Here is a 21,682-nt window from a genome sequence, read left to right as displayed (position 1 = left end):
TCATGCTAGACATCGTGGTCTGCACCTCCTCCCAAGTCACTGCCCTCAGATCCGTCAAAAAGGACTTCTGTTCCTCTGACACAGGCCTCAGTTTTTTTTTTACATAGTTGTTGGCCAGCTTCCCACTGCATACAGCACACAGTTTAGACTTCCCTGTTTTTTTTTTTGTTTTTTTTTTTTACAGACGCCTTAGCGATGGTACTAGAGCCTGCCGAGCAACCCGCACCCCAAAACATTCAAGGGCTCAGACTATTAAAACGCCAAATCCCTCCTCCGGGCTAAACCTATAGCCTGGTACTCACTTGGACCTGAGGCACGTTAGGGGAAACATCTGAGCAGGCAACCTCATCCATGACTAGGCTGTCGGACTGCACACTGACTACAGCGAGTGATACTGATTGCATCCCTTCCCCTGCCCCACAGGATTATACCATCTGATCCGGGTAGCCTCCTGGTCCTGCCTTCCGAGTTCCCCGCCTGAACCCCTGCCGCTTTCTGGAATTCTGCTTTGACCTGGAAGCAGAAGTGCGGGTGAATTCCCTGTGCGCAAGTGTGGCAGTGAATCCCAGTGTGGAACGCATGCCGTGCGCAAGACCGCGGCTCTCACGCAGGATGCAGAGAGTCCTCGGTGTGAGGGAAGTGCCTGGCGCCGGGAGCTCCAGCTCTACCGGCGAGGCTGAGGGACCTCTTCGAGAGGACACCACCCAGGGCTGCTTGACAGGCCAGAAGGAGTCAGCGAGGCCCCCCCTCCGATCCGTCTGGACCCCTTCCATCCCGTAGCCAAGAATCCTCTTGTGTCCATCCTGTACACTGAGGAGGTTGCGGTGAGGAGCTTTTAACCTCTTGTTTTCCTGTCCCTGTAGAGGTCAAAGGACAACTCCTGTGGTGCGGTCATGTGGCGATCTGGAAAAGGAGGTAAAGGATTGGGACAGCCATGATAATCGAATCCATAGAACGCCCCACGCGGTTCATGGGCCCTCAGGTCGCAGTGTAAGCCATCCTGTAATGAAGGGTTAAAGCTCCAGACTGCAGCATAATAAATGTCAGACCACACACATTGTACCAAACCTTCAGCTGTGATCAGTATCTAATGGCGGCAGGACTGTTCTGGGCTCTTTTCTGGCCTCCTTTCATGTACTGAACTCCTTTATATTCGGGGCCGCACTCCCCTCACTCACATCCACGTGCCGCTGACAGCTGGACAGTCCGCTCTGTGCGTCCCCCCTGTGCTGCACGTGGACGCCCCCTGCTGGAGGACGCCTGGCACAGCGCCGCTCGAGGTCTTTCCTTCTGTACAAACCCTGATGGAGGAAAAGTCCATTATAAGATATAATATACAACCGTGAGAGAAACTAAGTACACCCTGTGAATGCTGCATATTCTTAACAGGACACTACCACCCCCTGCTGCTGACTCCTGGGGTGTACTTACTTTCTCACACGACCGCTGCACTCCGGCCCATCGTATCTCTTTCTTCCCAGTCACTCTGCTCCCCCGCAGGTCTTCCCACAGATCGTCCCCCGGATCTTCAGTAACTGGAGAAGGGATCGGCTCATCCACGAGGGTCTTCAGGGTGACACTTCCTTGTTTAATGGCTTCCAGCTCCAGATCTGCAGGGGAGGACGATGGGGAGGACGATGGGGAGGACGATGGGGAGGACGATGGGGAGGACGATGGGGAGGACGATGGGGAGGACGATGGGGAGGACGATGGGGAGGACGATCCTCACTTACTGGCTCTCTCCAGGCGTTTGGTGACGTCCTGTGCCCGGCGCTCCAGGCCGCTCAGACGGGTCTCTATGGCGCCAAGATAAAGCTGGTGAGTCTCCAAATCCTTCTTCAGAGAATTCTTCAGCTGCTGCGCCGAGGAGAGGAGGAGAGCCTGCTGGGGGGAGCGAGGAGCAGACGCAGAACATCAATGCCTGGGCTGGTGGTGCCCACGACAGCAGGAGGCAGATTGCTCAAGGAGAAGGCCAGCCAGCCCCCTTAGAGTATACACCAGCTATGAGGATGAGACCCCGCCGGGGTCAGAGAGCGAGGAGACCCCGCCGGGGTCAGAGAGCGAGGAGACCCCGCCGGGGTCAGAGAGCGAGGAGACCCCGCCGGGGTCAGAGAGCGAGGAGACCCCGCCGGGGTCAGAGAGCGAGGAGACCCCGCCGGGGTCAGAGAGCGAGGAGACCCCGCCGGGGTCAGAGAGCGAGGAGACCCCGCCGGGGTCAGAGAGCGAGGAGACCCCGCCGGGGTCAGAGAGCGAGGAGACCCCGCCGGGGTCAGAGAGCGAGGAGACCCCGCCGGGGTCAGAGAGCGAGGAGACCCCGCCGGGGTCAGAGAGCGAGGAGACCCCGCCGGGGTCAGAGAGCGAGGAGACCCCGCCGGGGTCAGAGAGCGAGGAGACCCCGCCGGGGTCAGAGAGCGAGGAGACCCCGCCGGGGTCAGAGAGCGAGGAGACCCCGCCGGGGTCAGAGAGCGAGGAGACCCCGCCGGGGTCAGAGAGCGAGGAGACCCCGCCGGGGTCAGAGAGCGAGGAGACCCCGCCGGGGTCAGAGAGCGAGGAGACCCCGCCGGGGTCAGAGAGCGAGGAGACCCCGCCGGGGTCAGAGAGCGAGGAGACCCCGCCGGGGTCAGAGAGCGAGGAGACCCCGCCGGGGTCAGAGAGCGAGGAGACCCCGCCGGGGTCAGAGAGCGAGGAGACCCCGCCGGGGTCAGAGAGCGAGGAGACCCCGCCGGGGTCAGAGAGCGAGGAGACCCCGCCGGGGTCAGAGAGCGAGGAGACCCCGCCGGGGTCAGAGAGCGAGGAGACCCCGCCGGGGTCAGAGAGCGAGGAGACCCCGCCGGGGTCAGAGAGCGAGGAGACCCCGCCGGGGTCAGAGAGCGAGGAGACCCCGCCGGGGTCAGAGAGCGAGGAGACCCCGCCGGGGTCAGAGAGCGAGGAGACCCCGCCGGGGTCAGAGAGCGAGGAGACCCCGCCGGGGTCAGAGAGCGAGGAGACCCCGCCGAGGTCAGAGAGCGAGGAGACCCCGCCGGGGTCAGAGAGCGCCAGCAAACACAGAACATCGCTGCCCATGCAGTGCTGGCGGTGCCTACGTCGGGCGGGGACCGGGACGGTGAATGAAGGAGGCAAGCCAGCCCCCCAGAGTATACACCATCTGTGAGGAGGGGGCTAGCAGAGGGATTAAACTGAGCAGTCAGCCAGACCTTGGAAGCCAAACTGCCAGGACCCAGGTAGCAGCAGACACCCAGTGATGAGGGCCACTCAGCAGAACTGGAATCAGGACCCAGGAAGGAGCAGACACCCAGTGATGGGGGCCACTCAGCAGAACTAGAATCAGGACCCAGGAAGGAGCAGACATCCAGTGATGGGGGTCCTCAGCAGAGCTGGAATCAGGACCCAGGAAGGAGCAGACACCCAGTGATGGGGGCCCTCAGCAGAACTGGAATCAGGACCCAGGAAGGAGCAGACACCCAGTGATGGGGGCCCTCAGCAGAGCTGGAATCAGGACCCAGGAAGGAGCAGACATCCAGTGATGAGGGTCCTCAGCAGAGCTGGAATCAGGACCCAGGAAGGAGCAGACATCCAGTGATGGGGGCCACTCAGCAGAACTAGAATCAGGACCCAGGAAGGAGCAGACATCCAGTGATGAGGGTCCTCAGCAGAGCTGGAATCAGGACCCAGGAAGGAGCAGACACCCAGTGATGGGGGCCCTCAGCAGAACTGGAATCAGGACCCAGGAAGGAGCAGACACCCAGTGATGGGGGCCCTCAGCAGAACTGGAATCAGGACCCAGGAAGGAGCAGACATCCAGTGATTAGGGTCCTCAGCAGAGCTGGAATCAGGATCCAGGAAGGAGCAGACACCCAGTGATGAGGGCCCTCAGCAGAGCTGGAATCAGGACCCAGAAAGGAGCAGACACCCAGTGATGGGGGCCCTCAGCAGAGCTGGAATCAGGACCCAGGAAGGAGCAGACACCCAGTGATGGGGGCCCTAAGCAGAACTGGAATCAGGACCCAGGAAGGAGCAGACACCCAGTGATGGGGGCCCTCAGCAGAACTGGAATCAGGATCTAGGAAGGAGCAGACACCCAGTGATGGGGGCCCTCAGCAGAGCTGGAATCAGGACTCAGGAAGGAGCAGACACCCAGTGATGAGGGCCCTCAGCAGAGCTGGAATCAGGACCCAGGAAGGAGCAGACACCCAGTGATGGGGGCCACTCAGCAGAGCTGGAATCAGGACCCAGGAAGGAGCAGACACCCAGTGATGAGGGCCCTCAGCAGAGCTGGAATCAGGACCCAGGAAGGAGCAGACACCCAGTGATGAGGGACCTCAGCAGAGCTGGAATCAGGACCCAGGAAGGAGCAGACACCCAGTGATGGGGGCCCTCAGCAGAGCTGGAATCAGGACCCAGGAAGGAGCAGACACCCAGTGATGGGGGCCCTCAGCAGAGCTGGAATCAGGACCCAGGAAGGAGCAGACACCCAGTGATGAGGGCCCTCAGCAGAACTGGAATCATTAAGTTACTAACTTCTTTAGACCCTTAAAATGTTTATCCCCAGAATTAAAAAAGTACCACCTCTCTGTACGACAGAGGATATAAGCGATTTCTACGGGGATTAGCCGCTGGGCCCATCATGAATCCCGAAAACTGCTCTGTAGAGCCCCGTCCGGAGCAGCACAGAGGAGCCTGCGCCTCCATTCATGGTCTATTGGTATTTGTAGTGCATCTATATCCGTTCGCTCTCCTCGTCGGCAGTCACTCGTGATATCAGGTTTGCGGTTTTTCACTTTTGCCGTCACTCACCGGTTTCAGTCTGTGGCCGGATCGCTCCTCGGCCCCCGGTAGGTCGTCACCGCCCGTCTCCTCCGGACTGCACACACATTCTGGTGGAGACAGAAGAGGATCGGGAGATTTATATTTTATACCTTTACTGAGAAATTTGTCAGGTTATTAACCAATTGCATCAGCCGCCTGTCAGAATAGGGGGTCAGGGACCCTTATACTCCAGACAAGTGCCCCCCATAATTGTTACCCTCCCTCCACGACTCACTAAAGCTTGCAGCAGTTCTGTGCTCCCCGGACCTCCGGCCCGCCGCCTGTCTATTGCTGGGTTTGTGAAATTTGCCTGAAGACACCTGGTGAGGAAGAAGAAGATGGGGCATCACAATGCAGAGGGTCCGATGAAGACGGACTCATAAGACCCCGGCACCACCACCACACTGAGGATTGGTGGGCGCTTATGTGACGAGCAGACCCCCTACATGTGCAATCAGGCATCAAAATGACAAGTTCTAGTAGTGACCTCTGACAACTCCTCCTGGCGCTCCCTGCAGGACAGGCACATGCTCCACCCCTGGGGAACCAACGCAGGGCAGCAAACCTGCAAGTAAAAGCGTCAGTAAGAGGAGGTCACATCAGAAGCAGCAGAATTACCTGCACCAATCAGCCATAATCCGGGGTCACATTTACCTCCAGGAGCTCTTGGAGCCGGGGGACCGCGTTCGTCATTCTGTGCCAGTGACGCAGCAGGTCCATCTGGAGCAAAAACCTGCAGAGCAGAGAACACAGCGACCTGAGAGGAGGGCACGGGGAAAGACGGGGGAACCTGAGAGGAGGGCACGGGGAAAGACGGGGGAACCTGAGAGGAGGGCACGGGGAAAGACGGGGGAACCTGAGAGGAGGGCACAGGGAAAGACGGGGGACCTGAGAGGAGGGCACGGGGAAAGACGGGGGAACCTGAGAGGAGGGCACGGGGAAAGACGGGGGAAACCTGAGAGGAGGGCACGGGGAAAGACGGGGGAACCTGAGAGGAGGGCACGGGGAAAGACGGGGGAACCTGAGAGGAGGGCACAGGGGAAAGACGGGGAAACCTGAGAGGAGGGCACGGGGAAAGACGGGGAAACCTGAGAGGAGGGCACGGGGAAAGACGGGGGAACCTGAGAGGAGGGCACGGGGAAAGACGGGGGAACCTGAGAGGAGGGCACGGGGAAAGACGGGGGAACCTGAGAGGAGGGCACGGGGAAAGACGGGGGAACCTGAGAGGAGGGCACGGGGAAAGACGGGGGAACCTGAGAGGAGGGCACGGGGAAAGACGGGGGAACCTGAGAGGAGGGCACGGGGAAAGACGGGGGAACCTGAGAGGAGGGCACGGGGAAAGACGGGGGAACCTGAGAGGAGGGCACGGGGAAAGACGGGGGAACCTGAGAGGAGGGCACGGGGAAAGACGGGGGAACCTGAGAGGAGGGCACGGGGAAAGACGGGGGAACCTGAGAGGAGGGCACGGGGAAAGACGGGGGAACCTGAGAGGAGGGCACGGGGAAAGACGGGGGAACCTGAGAGGAGGGCACGGGGAAAGACGGGGGAACCTGAGAGGAGGGCACGGGGAAAGACGGGGGAACCTGAGAGGAGGGCACGGGGAAAGACGGGGGAACCTGAGAGGAGGGCACGGGGAAAGACGGGGGAACCTGAGAGGAGGGCACGGGGAAAGACGGGGGAACCTGAGAGGAGGGCACGGGGAAAGACGGGGGAACCTGAGAGGAGGGCACGGGGAAAGACGGGGGAACCTGAGAGGAGGGCACGGGGAAAGACGGGGGAACCTGAGAGGAGGGCACGGGGAAAGACGGGGGAACCTGAGAGGAGGGCACGGGGAAAGACGGGGGAACCTGAGAGGAGGGCACGGGGAAAGACGGGGGAACCTGAGAGGAGGGCACGGGGAAAGACGGGGGAACCTGAGAGGAGGGCACGGGGAAAGACGGGGGAACCTGAGAGGAGGGCACGGGGAAAGACGGGGGAACCTGAGAGGAGGGCACGGGGAAAGACGGGGGAACCTGAGAGGAGGGCACGGGGAAAGACGGGGGAACCTGAGAGGAGGGCACGGGGAAAGACGGGGGAACCTGAGAGGAGGGCACGGGGAAAGACGGGGGAACCTGAGAGGAGGGCACGGGGAAAGACGGGGGAACCTGAGAGGAGGGCACGGGGAAAGACGGGGGAACCTGAGAGGAGGGCACGGGGAAAGACGGGGGAACCTGAGAGGAGGGCACGGGGAAAGACGGGGGAACCTGAGAGGAGGGCACGGGGAAAGACGGGGGAACCTGAGAGGAGGGCACGGGGAAAGACGGGGGAACCTGAGAGGAGGGCACGGGGAAAGACGGGGGAACCTGAGAGGAGGGCACGGGGAAAGACGGGGGAACCTGAGAGGAGGGCACGGGGAAAGACGGGGGAACCTGAGAGGAGGGCACGGGGAAAGACGGGGGAACCTGAGAGGAGGGCACGGGGAAAGACGGGGGAACCTGAGAGGAGGGCACGGGGAAAGACGGGGGAACCTGAGAGGAGGGCACGGGGAAAGACGGGGGAACCTGAGAGGAGGGCACGGGGAAAGACGGGGGAACCTGAGAGGAGGGCACGGGGAAAGACGGGGAACCTGAGAGGAGCGCACAGAGAAAGACGGGGGACCTGAGAGGAGGGCACAGAGAAAGACGGGGGACCTGAGAGGAGGGCACAGGGAAAGACTGAACCTGAGAGGAGGGCACAGGGAAAGACGGGGAACCTGAGAGGAGGGCACAGGGAAAGACGGGGAACCTGAGAGGAGGGCACAGGGAAAGACGGGGAACCTGAGAGGAGGGCACAGGGAAAGACGGGGAACCTGAGAGGAGGGCACAGGGAAAGACGGGGGAACCTGAGAGGAGGGCACGGGGAAAGACGGGGGAACCTGAGAGGAGGGCACGGGGAAAGACGGGGGAACCTGAGAGGAGGGCACGGGGAAAGACGGGGGAACCTGAGAGGAGGGCACGGGGAAAGACGGGGGAACCTGAGAGGAGGGCACGGGGAAAGACGGGGGAACCTGAGAGGAGGGCACGGGGAAAGACGGGGGAACCTGAGAGGAGGGCACGGGGAAAGACGGGGAACCTGAGAGGAGCGCACAGAGAAAGACGGGGGACCTGAGAGGAGGGCACAGGGAAAGACTGAACCTGAGAGGAGGGCACAGGGAAAGACGGGGAACCTGAGAGGAGGGCACAGGGAAAGACGGGGAACCTGAGAGGAGGGCACAGGGAAAGACGGGGAACCTGAGAGGAGGGCACAGGGAAAGACGGGGGACCTGAGAGGAGGGCACAGGGAAAGACGGGGGACCTGAGAGGAGGGCACAGGGAAAGACGGGGGACCTGAGAGGAGGGCACAGGGAAAGACGGGGAACCTGAGAGGAGGGCACAGGGAAAGACGGAGAACCTGAGAGGAGGGCACAGGGAAAGACGGAGAACCTGAGAGGAGGGCACAGGGAAAGACGGGGGACCTGAGAGGAGGGCACAGGGAAAGACGGGGGACCTGAGAGGAGGGCACAGGGAAAGACGGGGGACCTGAGAGGAGGGCACAGGGAAAGACGGAGGACCTGAGAGGAGGGCACAGGGAAAGACGGGGGACCTGAGAGGAGGGCACAGAGAAAGACGGGGGACCTGAGAGGAGGGCACAGAGAAAGACGGGGGACCTGAGAGGAGGGCACAGAGAAAGACGGGGGACCTGAGAGGAGGGCACAGAGAAAGACGGGGGACCTGAGAGGAGGGCACAGAGAAAGACGGGGGACCTGAGAGGAGGGCACAGAGAAAGACGGGGAACCTGAGAGGAGGGCACAGAGAAAGACGGGGAACCTGAGAGGAGGGCACAGAGAAAGACGGGGGAACCTGAGAGGAGGGCACGGGGAAAGACGGGGGAACCTGAGAGGAGGGCACGGGGAAAGACGGGGGAACCTGAGAGGAGGGCACGGGGAAAGACGGGGGAACCTGAGAGGAGGGCACGGGGAAAGACGGGGGAACCTGAGAGGAGGGCACGGGGAAAGACGGGGAACCTGAGAGGAGCGCACAGAGAAAGACGGGGGACCTGAGAGGAGGGCACAGAGAAAGACGGGGGACCTGAGAGGAGGGCACAGGGAAAGACTGAACCTGAGAGGAGGGCACAGGGAAAGACGGGGAACCTGAGAGGAGGGCACAGGGAAAGACGGGGAACCTGAGAGGAGGGCACAGGGAAAGACGGGGAACCTGAGAGGAGGGCACAGGGAAAGACGGGGAACCTGAGAGGAGGGCACAGGGAAAGACGGGGGAACCTGAGAGGAGGGCACGGGGAAAGACGGGGGAACCTGAGAGGAGGGCACGGGGAAAGACGGGGGAACCTGAGAGGAGGGCACGGGGAAAGACGGGGGAACCTGAGAGGAGGGCACGGGGAAAGACGGGGGAACCTGAGAGGAGGGCACGGGGAAAGACGGGGGAACCTGAGAGGAGGGCACGGGGAAAGACGGGGAACCTGAGAGGAGCGCACAGAGAAAGACGGGGGACCTGAGAGGAGGGCACAGGGAAAGACTGAACCTGAGAGGAGGGCACAGGGAAAGACGGGGAACCTGAGAGGAGGGCACAGGGAAAGACGGGGAACCTGAGAGGAGGGCACAGGGAAAGACGGGGAACCTGAGAGGAGGGCACAGGGAAAGACGGGGGACCTGAGAGGAGGGCACAGGGAAAGACGGGGGACCTGAGAGGAGGGCACAGGGAAAGACGGGGGACCTGAGAGGAGGGCACAGGGAAAGACGGGGAACCTGAGAGGAGGGCACAGGGAAAGACGGAGAACCTGAGAGGAGGGCACAGGGAAAGACGGAGAACCTGAGAGGAGGGCACAGGGAAAGACGGGGGACCTGAGAGGAGGGCACAGGGAAAGACGGGGGACCTGAGAGGAGGGCACAGGGAAAGACGGGGGACCTGAGAGGAGGGCACAGGGAAAGACGGAGGACCTGAGAGGAGGGCACAGGGAAAGACGGGGGACCTGAGAGGAGGGCACAGAGAAAGACGGGGGACCTGAGAGGAGGGCACAGAGAAAGACGGGGGACCTGAGAGGAGGGCACAGAGAAAGACGGGGGACCTGAGAGGAGGGCACAGAGAAAGACGGGGGACCTGAGAGGAGGGCACAGAGAAAGACGGGGGACCTGAGAGGAGGGCACAGAGAAAGACGGGGAACCTGAGAGGAGGGCACAGAGAAAGACGGGGAACCTGAGAGGAGGGCACAGAGAAAGACGGGGAACCTGAGAGGAGGGCACAGAGAAACACAGGGAACCTGAGAGGAGGGCACAGAGAAACACGGGGAACCTGAGAGGAGGGCACAGGGAAAGATGGGGGACCTGAGAGGAGGGCACAGGGAAAGACGGGGAACCTGAGAGGAGGGCACAGGGAAAGACGGGGAACCTGAGAGGAGGGCACAGGGAAAGACGGGGAACCTGAGAGGAGGGCACAGGGAAAGACGGGGAACCTGAGAGGAGGGCACAGGGAAAGACTGGGAACCTGAGAGGAGGGCACAGGGAAAGATGGGGGACCTGAGAGGAGGGCACAGGGAAAGACGGGGAACCTGAGAGGAGGGCACAGGGAAAGACGGGGAACCTGAGAGGAGGGCACAGGGAAAGACGGGGAACCTGAGAGGAGGGCACAGGGAAAGACTGGGAACCTGAGAGGAGGGCACGGGGAAAGACGGGGGAACCTGAGAGGAGGGCACGGGGAAAGACGGGGGAACCTGAGAGGAGGGCACGGGGAAAGACGGGGAACCTGAGAGGAGCGCACAGAGAAAGACGGGGGACCTGAGAGGAACGCACAGAGAAAGACTGTGAACCTGAGAGGAGGGCACAGGGAAAGACTGAACCTGAGAGGAGGGCACAGGGAAAGACTGTGAACCTGAGAGGAGGGCACAGGGAAAGACTGTGAACCTGAGAGGAGGGCACAGGGAAAGACTGTGAACCTGAGAGGAGGGCACAGGGAAAGACTGAACCTGAGAGGAGGGCACAGGGAAAGACGGGGAACCTGAGAGGAGGGCACAGGGAAAGACGGGGAACCTGAGAGGAGGGCACAGGGAAAGACGGGGAACCTGAGAGGAGGGCACAGGGAAAGACGGGGAACCTGAGAGGAGGGCACAGGGAAAGACGGGGAACCTGAGAGGAGGGCACAGGGAAAGACGGGGGACCTGAGAGGAGGGCACAGGGAAAGACGGGGGACCTGAGAGGAGGGCACAGGGAAAGACGGGGAACCTGAGAGGAGGGCACAGGGAAAGACGGAGAACCTGAGAGGAGGGCACAGGGAAAGACGGAGAACCTGAGAGGAGGGCACAGGGAAAGACGGGGGACCTGAGAGGAGGGCACAGGGAAAGACGGGGGACCTGAGAGGAGGGCACAGGGAAAGACGGGGGACCTGAGAGGAGGGCACAGAGAAAGACGGGGGACCTGAGAGGAGGGCACAGAGAAAGACGGGGAACCTGAGAGGAGGGCACAGAGAAAGACGGGGAACCTGAGAGGAGGGCACAGAGAAAGACGGGGAACCTGAGAGGAGGGCACAGGGAAAGACGGGGGACCTGAGAGGAGGGCACAGAGAAACACGGGGAACCTGAGAGGAGGGCACAGAGAAAGACGGGGAACCTGAGAGGAGGGCACAGAGAAAGACGGGGAACCTGAGAGGAGGGCACAGAGAAAGACGGGGAACCTGAGAGGAGGGCACAGAGAAACACAGGGAACCTGAGAGGAGGGCACAGAGAAACACAGGGAACCTGAGAGGAGGGCACAGGGAAAGACGGGGAACCTGAGAGGAGGGCACAGGGAAAGACGGGGAACCTGAGAGGAGGGCACAGGGAAAGACGGGGAACCTGAGAGGAGGGCACGGGGAAAGACGGGGAACCTGAGAGGAGGGCACAGGGAAAGACTGGGAACCTGAGAGGAGGGCACAGAGAAAGACTGGGGACCTGAGAGGAGGGCACAGGGAAAGACGGGGAACCTGAGAGGAGGGCACAGGGAAAGATGGGGAACCTGAGAGGAGGGCACAGGGAAAGACGGGGAACCTGAGAGGAGGGCACAGGGAAAGACGGGGAACCTGAGAGGAGGGCACAGGGAAAGACGGGGAACCTGAGGAGGGCACAGGGAAAGACGGGGAACCTGAGAGGAGGGCACGGGGAAAGACGGGGGACCTGAGAGGAGGGCACAGGGAAAGACGGGGAACCTGAGAGGAGGGCACAGGGAAAGACGGGGAACCTGAGAGGAGGGCACAGGGAAAGACGGGGAACCTGAGAGGAGGGCACAGGGAAAGACGGGGAACCTGAGAGGAGGGCACAGGGAAAGACGGGGAACCTGAGAGGAGGGCACAGGGAAAGACGGGGAACCTGAGAGGAGCGCACAGGGAAAGACGGGGAACCTGAGAGGAGGGCACAGGGAAAGACGGGGAACCTGAGAGGAGGGCACAGGGAAAGACGGGGGACCTGAGAGGAGCGCACAGGGAAAGACGGGGAACCTGAGAGGAGGGCACAGGGAAAGACGGGGAACCTGAGAGGAGGGCACGGGGAAAGACGGGGAACCTGAGAGGAGGGCACAGGGAAAGACTGGGAACCTGAGAGGAGGGCACAGAGAAAGACTGGGGACCTGAGAGGAGGGCACAGGGAAAGACGGGGAACCTGAGAGGAGGGCACAGGGAAAGATGGGGAACCTGAGAGGAGGGCACAGGGAAAGACGGGGAACCTGAGAGGAGGGCACAGGGAAAGACGGGGAACCTGAGAGGAGGGCACAGGGAAAGACGGGGAACCTGAGGAGGGCACAGGGAAAGACGGGGAACCTGAGAGGAGGGCACGGGGAAAGACGGGGGACCTGAGAGGAGGGCACAGGGAAAGACGGGGAACCTGAGAGGAGGGCACAGGGAAAGACGGGGAACCTGAGAGGAGGGCACAGGGAAAGACGGGGAACCTGAGAGGAGGGCACAGGGAAAGACGGGGAACCTGAGAGGAGGGCACAGGGAAAGACGGGGAACCTGAGAGGAGCGCACAGGGAAAGACGGGGAACCTGAGAGGAGGGCACAGGGAAAGACGGGGAACCTGAGAGGAGGGCACAGGGAAAGACGGGGGACCTGAGAGGAGCGCACAGGGAAAGACTGGGACCGAGAAGCAGAAAAAAACAAGGAACACAGAGATGGAGCAGAAATACTCCAAGGGGGCACATCACTCTGGACATCACTCCGGCCAGGAGTAAAGCCCCCTCCCTTCATCCGCACAGAGTCACTGGTGACCGGGATCAGGGTGTCCTCAGATTCAGGGCGTCGCGTGCTCTGGTGACACATGACATGTAGGGGTTAATTGAGCAGCACTCACTTAACGGCCCCTCGGGGTCTACACTCGTCTTCGAAGGTGGAGGACAGTGCCGCGGCCAGAGAGAAGGAATCCTGGAGAGAGTCCCCACATCTGCAGGACACGGCCCGAGCGCAGCCGCCATCTGCAAGAAGCTGACACGGGCGGTGAGACCCTAATACTGGGGGAGACCAGGGGCAGGGACTGGGCCGCCCCATTACCTCGTCCAGCAGCTTCACCACCCCATGCACGCACGCCGGGTCCGGAGAAAAGTCCAAGATCCGAGGCCGACTCCTGCAGAACCGCAACAGATCGCAGCAGCCGCGTCTGAGAACGGGAGAAACCGGAAGACATCAGGAACAGACGAACTTAGAGCAGCACCGCCCGCCGACTGATGAGCAACAAGCCACGCAGCAGCAGAGCAGCACCGCCCGCCGACTGATGAGCAACAAGCCACGCAGCAGCAGAGCAGCACCGCCCGCCGACTGATGAGCAACAAGCCACGCAGCAGCAGAGCAGCACCGCCCGCCACCGCGGACTGATGAGCAACGAGCCACGCAGCAGCAGAGCAGCACCACCCGCCACCACAGACTGATGAGCAACGAGCCACACAGCAGCAGAGCAGCACCACCCGCCACCGCGGACTGATGAGCAACTAGCCACGCAGCAGCAGAGCAGCACCACCCGCCACCACAGACTGATGAGCAAATAGCCATGAAGCAGCAGAGCAGCACCACCCGCCACCACAGACTGATGAGCAACGAGCCATGCAGCAGCAGAGCAGCACTGCCCGCCACCACGGACTGATGAGCAACGAGCCACGCAGCAGCAGAGCAGCACCACCCGCCACCGAGGACTGATGAGCAAATAGCCATGAAGCAGCAGAGCAGCACCGACCACAACTGCAGACTGATGAGCAACGAGCCACGCAGCAGCAGAGCAGCACCACCCGCCACCGCGGACTGATGAGCAACGAGCCACGCAGCAGCAGAGCAGCACCACCCGCCACCACAGACTGATGAGCAACGAGCCACGCAGCAGCAGAGCAGCACCACCCGCCACCGCGGACTGATGAGCAACGAGCCACGCAGCAGCAGAGCAGCACCGACCACAACTGCAGACTGATGAGCAACGAGCCACGCAGCAGCAGAGCAGCACTGCCCGCCACCACGGACTGATGAGCAACGAGCCACGCAGCAGCAGAGCAGCACCACCCGCCACCGAGGACTGATGAGCAAATAGCCATGAAGCAGCAGAGCAGCACCACCCGCCACCACAGACTGATGAGCAACGAGCCACGCAGCAGCAGAGCAGCACCACCCGCCACCACAGACTGATGAGCAACGAGCCACGCAGCAGCAGAGCACAGAAAGTGTCTGGAAAATACAAGGACAGCGCCTATAGATGACAGCAAGCAGAGGTCCTGAGCTGCGGGAAAGCGGCAACAGCAGAAACAAAATATCAATAATTACCGAGAACTCGTCTTCTCCCGCAGACCGCACGACAACCAGGAACATCTCTCATAGAAACTGTGCGCCATTACTGATGCTAAAGAGAAAAGGAGTGCAGCTCTGAAGTACAATACAGGATCAATAATGTAATGTATGTACACAGTGACTGCACCAGCAGAATAGTGAGTGCAGCTCTGGAGTATAATACAGGAGGTAACTCAGGATCAGTAATGTAATGTATGTACACAGTGACTGCACCAGCAGAATAGTGAGTGCAGCTCTGGAGTATAATACAGGAGGTAACTCAGGATCAGTAATGTAATGTACACAGTGACTGCATCAGCAGAATAGTGAGCGCAGCTCTGGAGTATAATACAGGAGGTAACTCAGGATCAGTAATGTATGTACACAATGGCTGCACCAGCAGAATAGTGAGTGCAGCTCTGGAGTATAATACAGGAGGTAACTCAGGATCAGTAATGTATGTACACAGTGACTGCACCAGTAGAATAGTGAGTGCAGCTCCGGAGTATAATACAGGAGGTAACTCAGGATCAGTAATGTATGTACACAGTGACTGCACCAGTAGAATAGTGAGTGCAGCTCTGGGGTATAATACAGGAGGTAACTCAGGATCAGTAATGTAATGTATGTACATAGTGACTGCACCAGCAGAATAGTGAGTGCAGCTCTGGAGTATAATACAGGAGGTAACTCAGGATCAATAATGTAATGTACACAGTGACTGCATCAGCAGAATAGTGAGTGCAGCTCTGGAGTATAATACAGGAGGTAACTCAGGATCAATAATGTAATGTATGTACACAGTGACTGCACCAGCAGAATAGTGAGTGCAGCTCTGGAATATAATACAGGAGGTAACTCAGGATCAGTAATGTAATGTATGTACACAGTGACTGCACCAGCAGAATAGTGAGTGCAGCTCTGGAGTATAATACAGGAGGTAACTCAGGATCAGTAATGTAATGTATGTACACAGTGACTGCTCCAGCAGAATAGTGAGTGCAGCTCTGGAGTATAATACAGGAGGTAACTCAGGATCAGTAATGTAATGTATGTACACAGTGACTGCACCAGCAGAATAGTGAGTGCAGCTCTGGAGTATAATACAGGAGGTAACTGAGGATCAGTAATGTATGTACACAGTGCCTGCACCAGCAGAATAGTGAGTGCAGCTCTGGAGTATAATACAGGAGGTAACTGAGGATCAGTAATATATGTACACAGTGACTGCACCAGCAGAATAGTGAGTGCAGCTCTGGAGTATCAGCAATGTAAGCTCACAGTAGCTGCACCAGCCCTCCCTCACCTGCTCCCCGCCTTTGCCTCTTACCCTTCGGGGGTTCTCCCAGCCCTTACACCCCTCACCTGCGCTCAGCGCCGCCTCTGGCTCCCTACTGTCTACTTATAACATAGGGATCAGCTGACTTCGCTTCGCGTTAACCCCCTGCTTGCTGACCTCTGGATTCCCTTCACATTTGCGGTTAATCTCACATTACAGCACACCAGGGGTTAACACGTCAGTAACCCTGCAGCTGAGATTTGCCCACAGTAGGGACCACGCATCTACCTTGTCACGTGATGCAGCTGCCCACAACCAAAATGGCGGCGCCGCGGTCGCTCCGGTGGTGACGTAAGACGGCGCAGGATGGTCACGCGCGCAGTTTAAACCTGACGGGCGGCTCTGGGCTGCGAATAGCCCGGTTCTGGTAAAGCCCATATGAGGTGAGGAGGGGGGATGGGACAGACCATTGTGAAGAAGAGGGGTGATTGTGTCTGCACTCTCCTGGTTGTCATGGTGACCGGTGTATAGCGTATGGGGGGTTCATTATGAGGGGCTGCTCGCACGTCTCCGGCTGTGCCCCTGGTCTCCAGTGACTCCTGCTCAGAGCAGGGATCTGTTTTGCTGCTGATGATGGGAGTTGTAGTTTCCAGGTGATTTGTGTGGTGACAAGATGGCGGCTGTCTTCACCTTCTCCCTCCTCTTTTCCTTCCGCAGGTCCGGCTGCTCTGGGGTCCGGCGTCCTGATAATGTGTCCCCGTCACAGGCCGCCCGTGGACCGCCTCTGCAGGACCCTCCGACATGCGCGGAGATAACCGGACGTCGCCATGCAGAAACCGCACAGAACCCCGGCAACGAAGGCCAGCCTGGCCACCATCTTGTTTGGAGGATTAGCGGCCAAGGAAAATGATCCCAAGATGGTGGCATCCAGCGCTAAGGGGGTCCTGGGCCCCCACAATAGCCGCAAACGTTTGCGTCCGCGCTCCCCGTCCAGTCCGGGGTCTGAGGACCCCCAGAGCCCCTCCCGGGGTAAGAAGGCCGCGCTCCGCTCACACCGCAAGCCCCGACCTCCGAGCAACAGGACGTCCACTGGACTGCGAGACCCCGGGGCCAGCGGAGGATCGGCTGACACCAGAGACTACAGCCTGCTCTGCTCCGAGGACCCCCCGAACCTCTCCCGGGTTGAGAAGGCCGCGCTCCGCTCACACCGCAAGCCCATACCGTCGAGCAACAGGGCGTTCCCCGGACAACGGAGCAGGGGCCCTGGGGCCATCGGAGGAGCGGCTGACACCAGAGACTACATCCTCTTCAGCCCGGGGCAGCAGGCGTCCATCCTGGAGAAGCGGAGCAGGCGGGAGAGCGCAGGCGCCTTCCTCTCCGCCTCAGTGCTGGCACCACCGTCTGGTCTGGAGCGCTCCCTGCTGGACGGCAGCCTGAGCAGCAGTGGTGAATATGGTGGGATGGTATACATAAGGGGAACAGGACACCGCCGCCGGGACAGTATGGAGGGGAGGGACACAGCCGCCGGGACAGTATGGAGGGGAGGGACACAGCTGCCGGGACATTATGGAGGGGCAGGACACCGCCGGGACAGTATGGAGGGGAGGGATACAGCCGCCAGGACAGTATGGAGGGGAGGGATACAGCCGCCGGGACAGTATGGAGGGGAGGGACACAGCCGCCGGGACAGTATGGAGGGGAGGGACACAGCTGCCGGGACATTATGGAGGGGCAGGACACCGCCGGGACAGTATGGAGGGGAGGGATACAGCCGCCAGGACAGTATGGAGGGGAGGGATACAGCCGCCAGGACAGTATGGAGGGGAGGGATACAGCCGCCAGGACAGTATGGAGGGGAGGGACACAGCCGCCGGGACAGTATGGAGGGGAGGGACACAGCCAAGACAGTATGGAGGGGCAGTACACCACCGCCGGGACAGTATGGAGGGGCAGGACACCGCCGCCGGGACAGTATGGAGGGGCAGGACACCGCCGCCGGGACAGTATGGAGGGGCAGGACACCGCCGCCGGGACAGTATGGAGGGGAGGGATACAGCCGCCAGGACAGTATGGAGGGGATGGACACAGCCGCCGGGACAGTATGGAGGGGAGGGACACAGCCACCGGGACAGTATGGAGGGGCAGGACACCTCCGGGACAGTATGGAGGGGAGGGACACAGCCGCCGGGACAGTATGGAGGGGCAGGACACCGCCGGGACAGTATGGAGGGGAGGGATACAGCCACCAGGACAGTATGGAGGGGAGGGACACAGCCGCCAGGACAGTATGGAGGGGAGGGACACAGCCGCCGGGACAGTATGGAGGGGCGGGACACCGCCGTGACAGTATGGAGGGGAGTGACACCGCCGGGACAGTATGGAGGGGAGGGAAACAGCCAAGACAGTATGGAGGGGCAGGACACCACTGCCGGGACAGTATGGAGGGGCAGGACACCGCCGCCGGGACAGTATGGAGGGGAGGGATACAGCCGCCAGGACAGTATGGAGGGGAGGGACACAGCCGCCGGGACAGTATGGAGGGGCAGGACACCGCCGGGACAGTATGGAGGGGAGGGACACAGCCGCCGGGACAGTATGGAGGGACAGGACACCGCCGGGACAGTATGGAGGGGAGGGATACAGCTGCCAGGACAGTATGGAGGGGAGGGATACAGCTGCCAGGACAGTATGGAGGGGAGGGACACAGCCGCCAGGACAGTATGGAGGGGAGGGACACAGCCGCCGGGACAGTATGGAGGGGCGGGACACCGCCGGGACAGTATGGAGGGGAGGGAAACAGCCAAGACAGTATGGAGGGGCAGGACACCGCCGCCGGGACAGTATGGAAGGGAGGGACACCGCCGCCGGGACAGTATGGAGGGGCGGGACACCGCCGCCGGGACAGTATGGAGGGGAGGGACACTGCCGCCGGGACAGTATGGAGGGGCAGGACACCGCCGCCGGGACAGTATGGAGGGGAGGGATACAGCCGCCAGGACAGTATGGAGGGGAGGGACACAGCCGCCGGGACAGTATGGAGGGGAGGGACACAGCCGCCGGGACAGTATGGAGGGGCAGGACACCTCCGGGACAGTATGGAGGGGAGGGACACAGCCGCCGGGACAGTATGGAGGGGCGGGACACCACCGGGACAGTATGGAGGGGAGGGAAACAGCCAAGACAGTATGGAGGGGCAGGACACCGCCGCCGGGACAGTATGGAGGGGCGGGACACTGCCGCCGGGACAGTATGGAGGGGCAGCACACCGCCGCCGGGACAGTATGGAGGGGCAGGACACCGCCGCCGGGACAGTATGGAAGGGGGAGGGACACCGCCGCCGGGACAGTATGGAGGGGCGGGACACCGCCGCCGGGACAGTATGGAGGGGAGGGACACTGCCGCCGGGACAGTATGGAGGGGCAGCACACCGCCGCCGGGACAGTATGGAGGGGCAACACACCGCCGCCGGGACAGTATGGAGGGGCAGGACACCGCCAAGACAGTATGAAGGGGAGGGACACAGCCGCTGGGACGATGTGGAGGGGGAGGGACACCGCCGGGACGACAGAGAGAGACTGAACTTTTTTTTTTTGTATTTTCCCTGACTGTGAAGCAAACCCCAATATGAGGCCCCCGTGCCCGGATTTACCCTGTGATAAATGTCGCTAATAATCCCCCCATCCCCCTGAGCCGCTCCGGTGACTCACTCCGGGGACCTCGGGCTTTGGATTCTTTCTCTCTTTTATAATCAGGGTTTCCTGTCACTTGAAGGGACGCTCCATCCGGACAGGGAAGAGCTTCACATCAGTTTAGATGGATCCTGGAACATTGAGGGACATTCTTTGATCTTGTTTATACTTAATCCATAAATGTCTTTATTTTCCAGGTGTAAATGCAGCAATGTTTTTAATTTCTTCTTGCTTCGCTCGATTCCTGACATGACTCCTCCTCCTTGCAATTAAATCTAGTCTTGTTAGCCAACTGGGCGTAGCCCAATTCAAGCGAAACTAGATTTACTCCCAGGGAAACACGGAGGCGAAAAAATTGAAATCCATTCATCTTAAATCTGCCCTGGTGTCCTCCACTCCCCCTGGTGGATTCTGGTGATGTCTGACGTTCCCCTCTCTGGCGTCTCCCGCAGGTCGTGGCCTCCACGTGGCGGTGCCGGCTGAGCTGGCGGACAAGCTCCTGCTGGAGAGCTGGGGTCTGCCCCGAGCCGTGCAGCAGAAGTACGCCGGCCTGGGGGTGGAGCGGATATTCGAGTGGCAGGCGGAGTGTCTGATGCAGGGGCAGGTCCTGGCAGGGAAGAACCTGGTGTATTCTGGTGAGTGTAGTCCGCCACGTCACCCCTCCCCCGGTCCATAACTGCAGAATATTCATGTAACCGGAATATATATCTGTGTGTGTGCAGGGAGGGCTGACGTCACATACACGTATCCGGTCGGGTCACATTCACCTCTTCTTCCCTCTAAGCTCCTACAAGTGCCGGGAAGACTCTGGTGGCCGAACTGCTCATCCTGAAGAGAGTCCTAGAGACGCACAAGAAAGCCATCTTCATCCTGCCCTTTGTGTCCGTGGCCAAAGAGAAGACGTTTTACCTGCAGGTAACGTCAGTAACAACGTGCTGCCCCCTACAGGTTGTAAGCTGCTGTACTGCTAGATCAGGAGGGACTGAGTATGCCAGGCCCCCCTAGGGATGGGGAGTGGCCGGGCCCCCACTAGGGATGGGGAGTGGCCGGGCCCCCCCTAGGGATGGGGAGTGGCCGGGCCCCCCCCTAGGGATGGGGAGTGGCCGGGCCCCCCCCTAGGGATGGGGAGTGGCCGGGCCCCCCCCTAGAGATGGGGAGTGGCCGGGCCCCCCCCTAGAGATGGGGAGTGGCCGGGCCCCCCCCTAGAGATGGGGAGTGGCCGGGCCCCCCCCTAGAGATGGGGAGTGGCCGGGCCCCCCCCTAGAGATGGGGAGTGGCCGGGCCCCCCCCTAGAGATGGGGAGTGGCCGGGCCCCCCCCTAGAGATGGGGAGTGGCCGGGCCCCCCCCTAGAGATGGGGAGTGGCCGGGCCCCCCCCCCTAGAGATGGGGAGTGGCCGGGCCCCCCCCCTAGAGATGGGGAGTGGCCGGGCCCCCCCCCTAGAGATGGGGAGTGGCCGGGCCCCCCCCCTAGAGATGGGGAGTGGCCGGGCCCCCCCCCTAGAGATGGGGAGTGGCCGGGCCCCCCCCCCTAGAGATGGGGAGTGGCCGGGCCCCCCCCCTAGAGATGGGGAGTGGCCGGGCCCCCCCCCCTAGAGATGGGGAATGGCCGGGCCCCCCCCCCCCTAGAGATGGGGAGTGGCCGGGCCCCCCCCCCCTAGAGATGGGGAGTGGCCGGGCCCCCCCCCCTAGAGATGGGGAGTGGCCGGGCCCCCCCCCCTAGAGATGGGGAGTGGCCGGGCCCCCCCCCTAGAGATGGGGAGTGGCCGGGGCCCCCCCCCTAGAGATGGGGAGTGGCCGGGCCCCCCCCCTAGAGATGGGGAGTGGCCGGGCCCCCCCCCCTAGAGATGGGGAGTGGCCGGGCCCCCCCCCCTAGAGATGGGGAGTGGCCGGGCCCCCCCCCCTAGAGATGGGGAGTGGCCGGGCCCCCCCCCCCTAGAGATGGGGAGTGGCCGGGCCCCCCCCCCCTAGAGATGGGGAGTGGCCGGGCCCCCCCCCCTAGAGATGGGGAGTGGCCGGGCCCCCCCCCCTAGAGATGGGGAGTGGCCGGGCCCCCCCCCCTAGAGATGGGGAGTGGCCGGGCCCCCCCCCCCTAGAGATGGGGAGTGGCCGGGCCCCCCCCCCTAGAGATGGGGAG

At 61.4% G+C, this 21,682-nt stretch overlaps 2 protein-coding genes across 2 annotated transcripts in view; one reads left to right on the top strand and one right to left on the bottom strand.

Moving 5' to 3' along the window:
- Nucleotides 1-15,905, bottom strand: part of LOC142290834 (uncharacterized) — a 29,821-nt gene extending 13,916 nt beyond the window's left edge. The window contains exons 1-11 of the mRNA XM_075334864.1: nucleotides 15,886-15,905; nucleotides 14,577-14,652; nucleotides 13,326-13,431; nucleotides 13,129-13,259; nucleotides 5,461-5,539; nucleotides 5,294-5,371; nucleotides 5,042-5,126; nucleotides 4,795-4,874; nucleotides 1,734-1,884; nucleotides 1,432-1,610; nucleotides 1,179-1,301 (exon numbers count right to left, since the gene is read on the bottom strand). Coding sequence (XP_075190979.1) covers nucleotides 1,179-1,301; nucleotides 1,432-1,610; nucleotides 1,734-1,884; nucleotides 4,795-4,874; nucleotides 5,042-5,126; nucleotides 5,294-5,371; nucleotides 5,461-5,539; nucleotides 13,129-13,259; nucleotides 13,326-13,431; nucleotides 14,577-14,644 — 1,080 coding nt within the window. The 5' untranslated portion in view covers nucleotides 14,645-14,652; nucleotides 15,886-15,905. The remainder of the gene's footprint in view (nucleotides 1-1,178; nucleotides 1,302-1,431; nucleotides 1,611-1,733; nucleotides 1,885-4,794; nucleotides 4,875-5,041; nucleotides 5,127-5,293; nucleotides 5,372-5,460; nucleotides 5,540-13,128; nucleotides 13,260-13,325; nucleotides 13,432-14,576; nucleotides 14,653-15,885) is intronic.
- A 316-nt stretch (nucleotides 15,906-16,221) lies between these two features.
- Nucleotides 16,222-21,682, top strand: part of POLQ (DNA polymerase theta) — a 47,707-nt gene continuing 42,246 nt past the window's right edge. The window contains 4 exon segments of the mRNA XM_075334859.1: nucleotides 16,222-16,301; nucleotides 16,576-17,304; nucleotides 20,000-20,182; nucleotides 20,332-20,462. Coding sequence (XP_075190974.1) covers nucleotides 16,686-17,304; nucleotides 20,000-20,182; nucleotides 20,332-20,462 — 933 coding nt within the window. The 5' untranslated portion in view covers nucleotides 16,222-16,301; nucleotides 16,576-16,685.

The sequence above is a fragment of the Anomaloglossus baeobatrachus genome, chromosome 2 (genome assembly GCF_048569485.1).
Source record: "Anomaloglossus baeobatrachus isolate aAnoBae1 chromosome 2, aAnoBae1.hap1, whole genome shotgun sequence".
In the NCBI taxonomy this organism is placed as follows: domain Eukaryota; kingdom Metazoa; phylum Chordata; class Amphibia; order Anura; family Aromobatidae; genus Anomaloglossus; species Anomaloglossus baeobatrachus.
The sequence above is the reverse complement of the archived record's forward strand: the minus strand, read 5'-3'. Positions and strand labels throughout refer to the sequence as shown.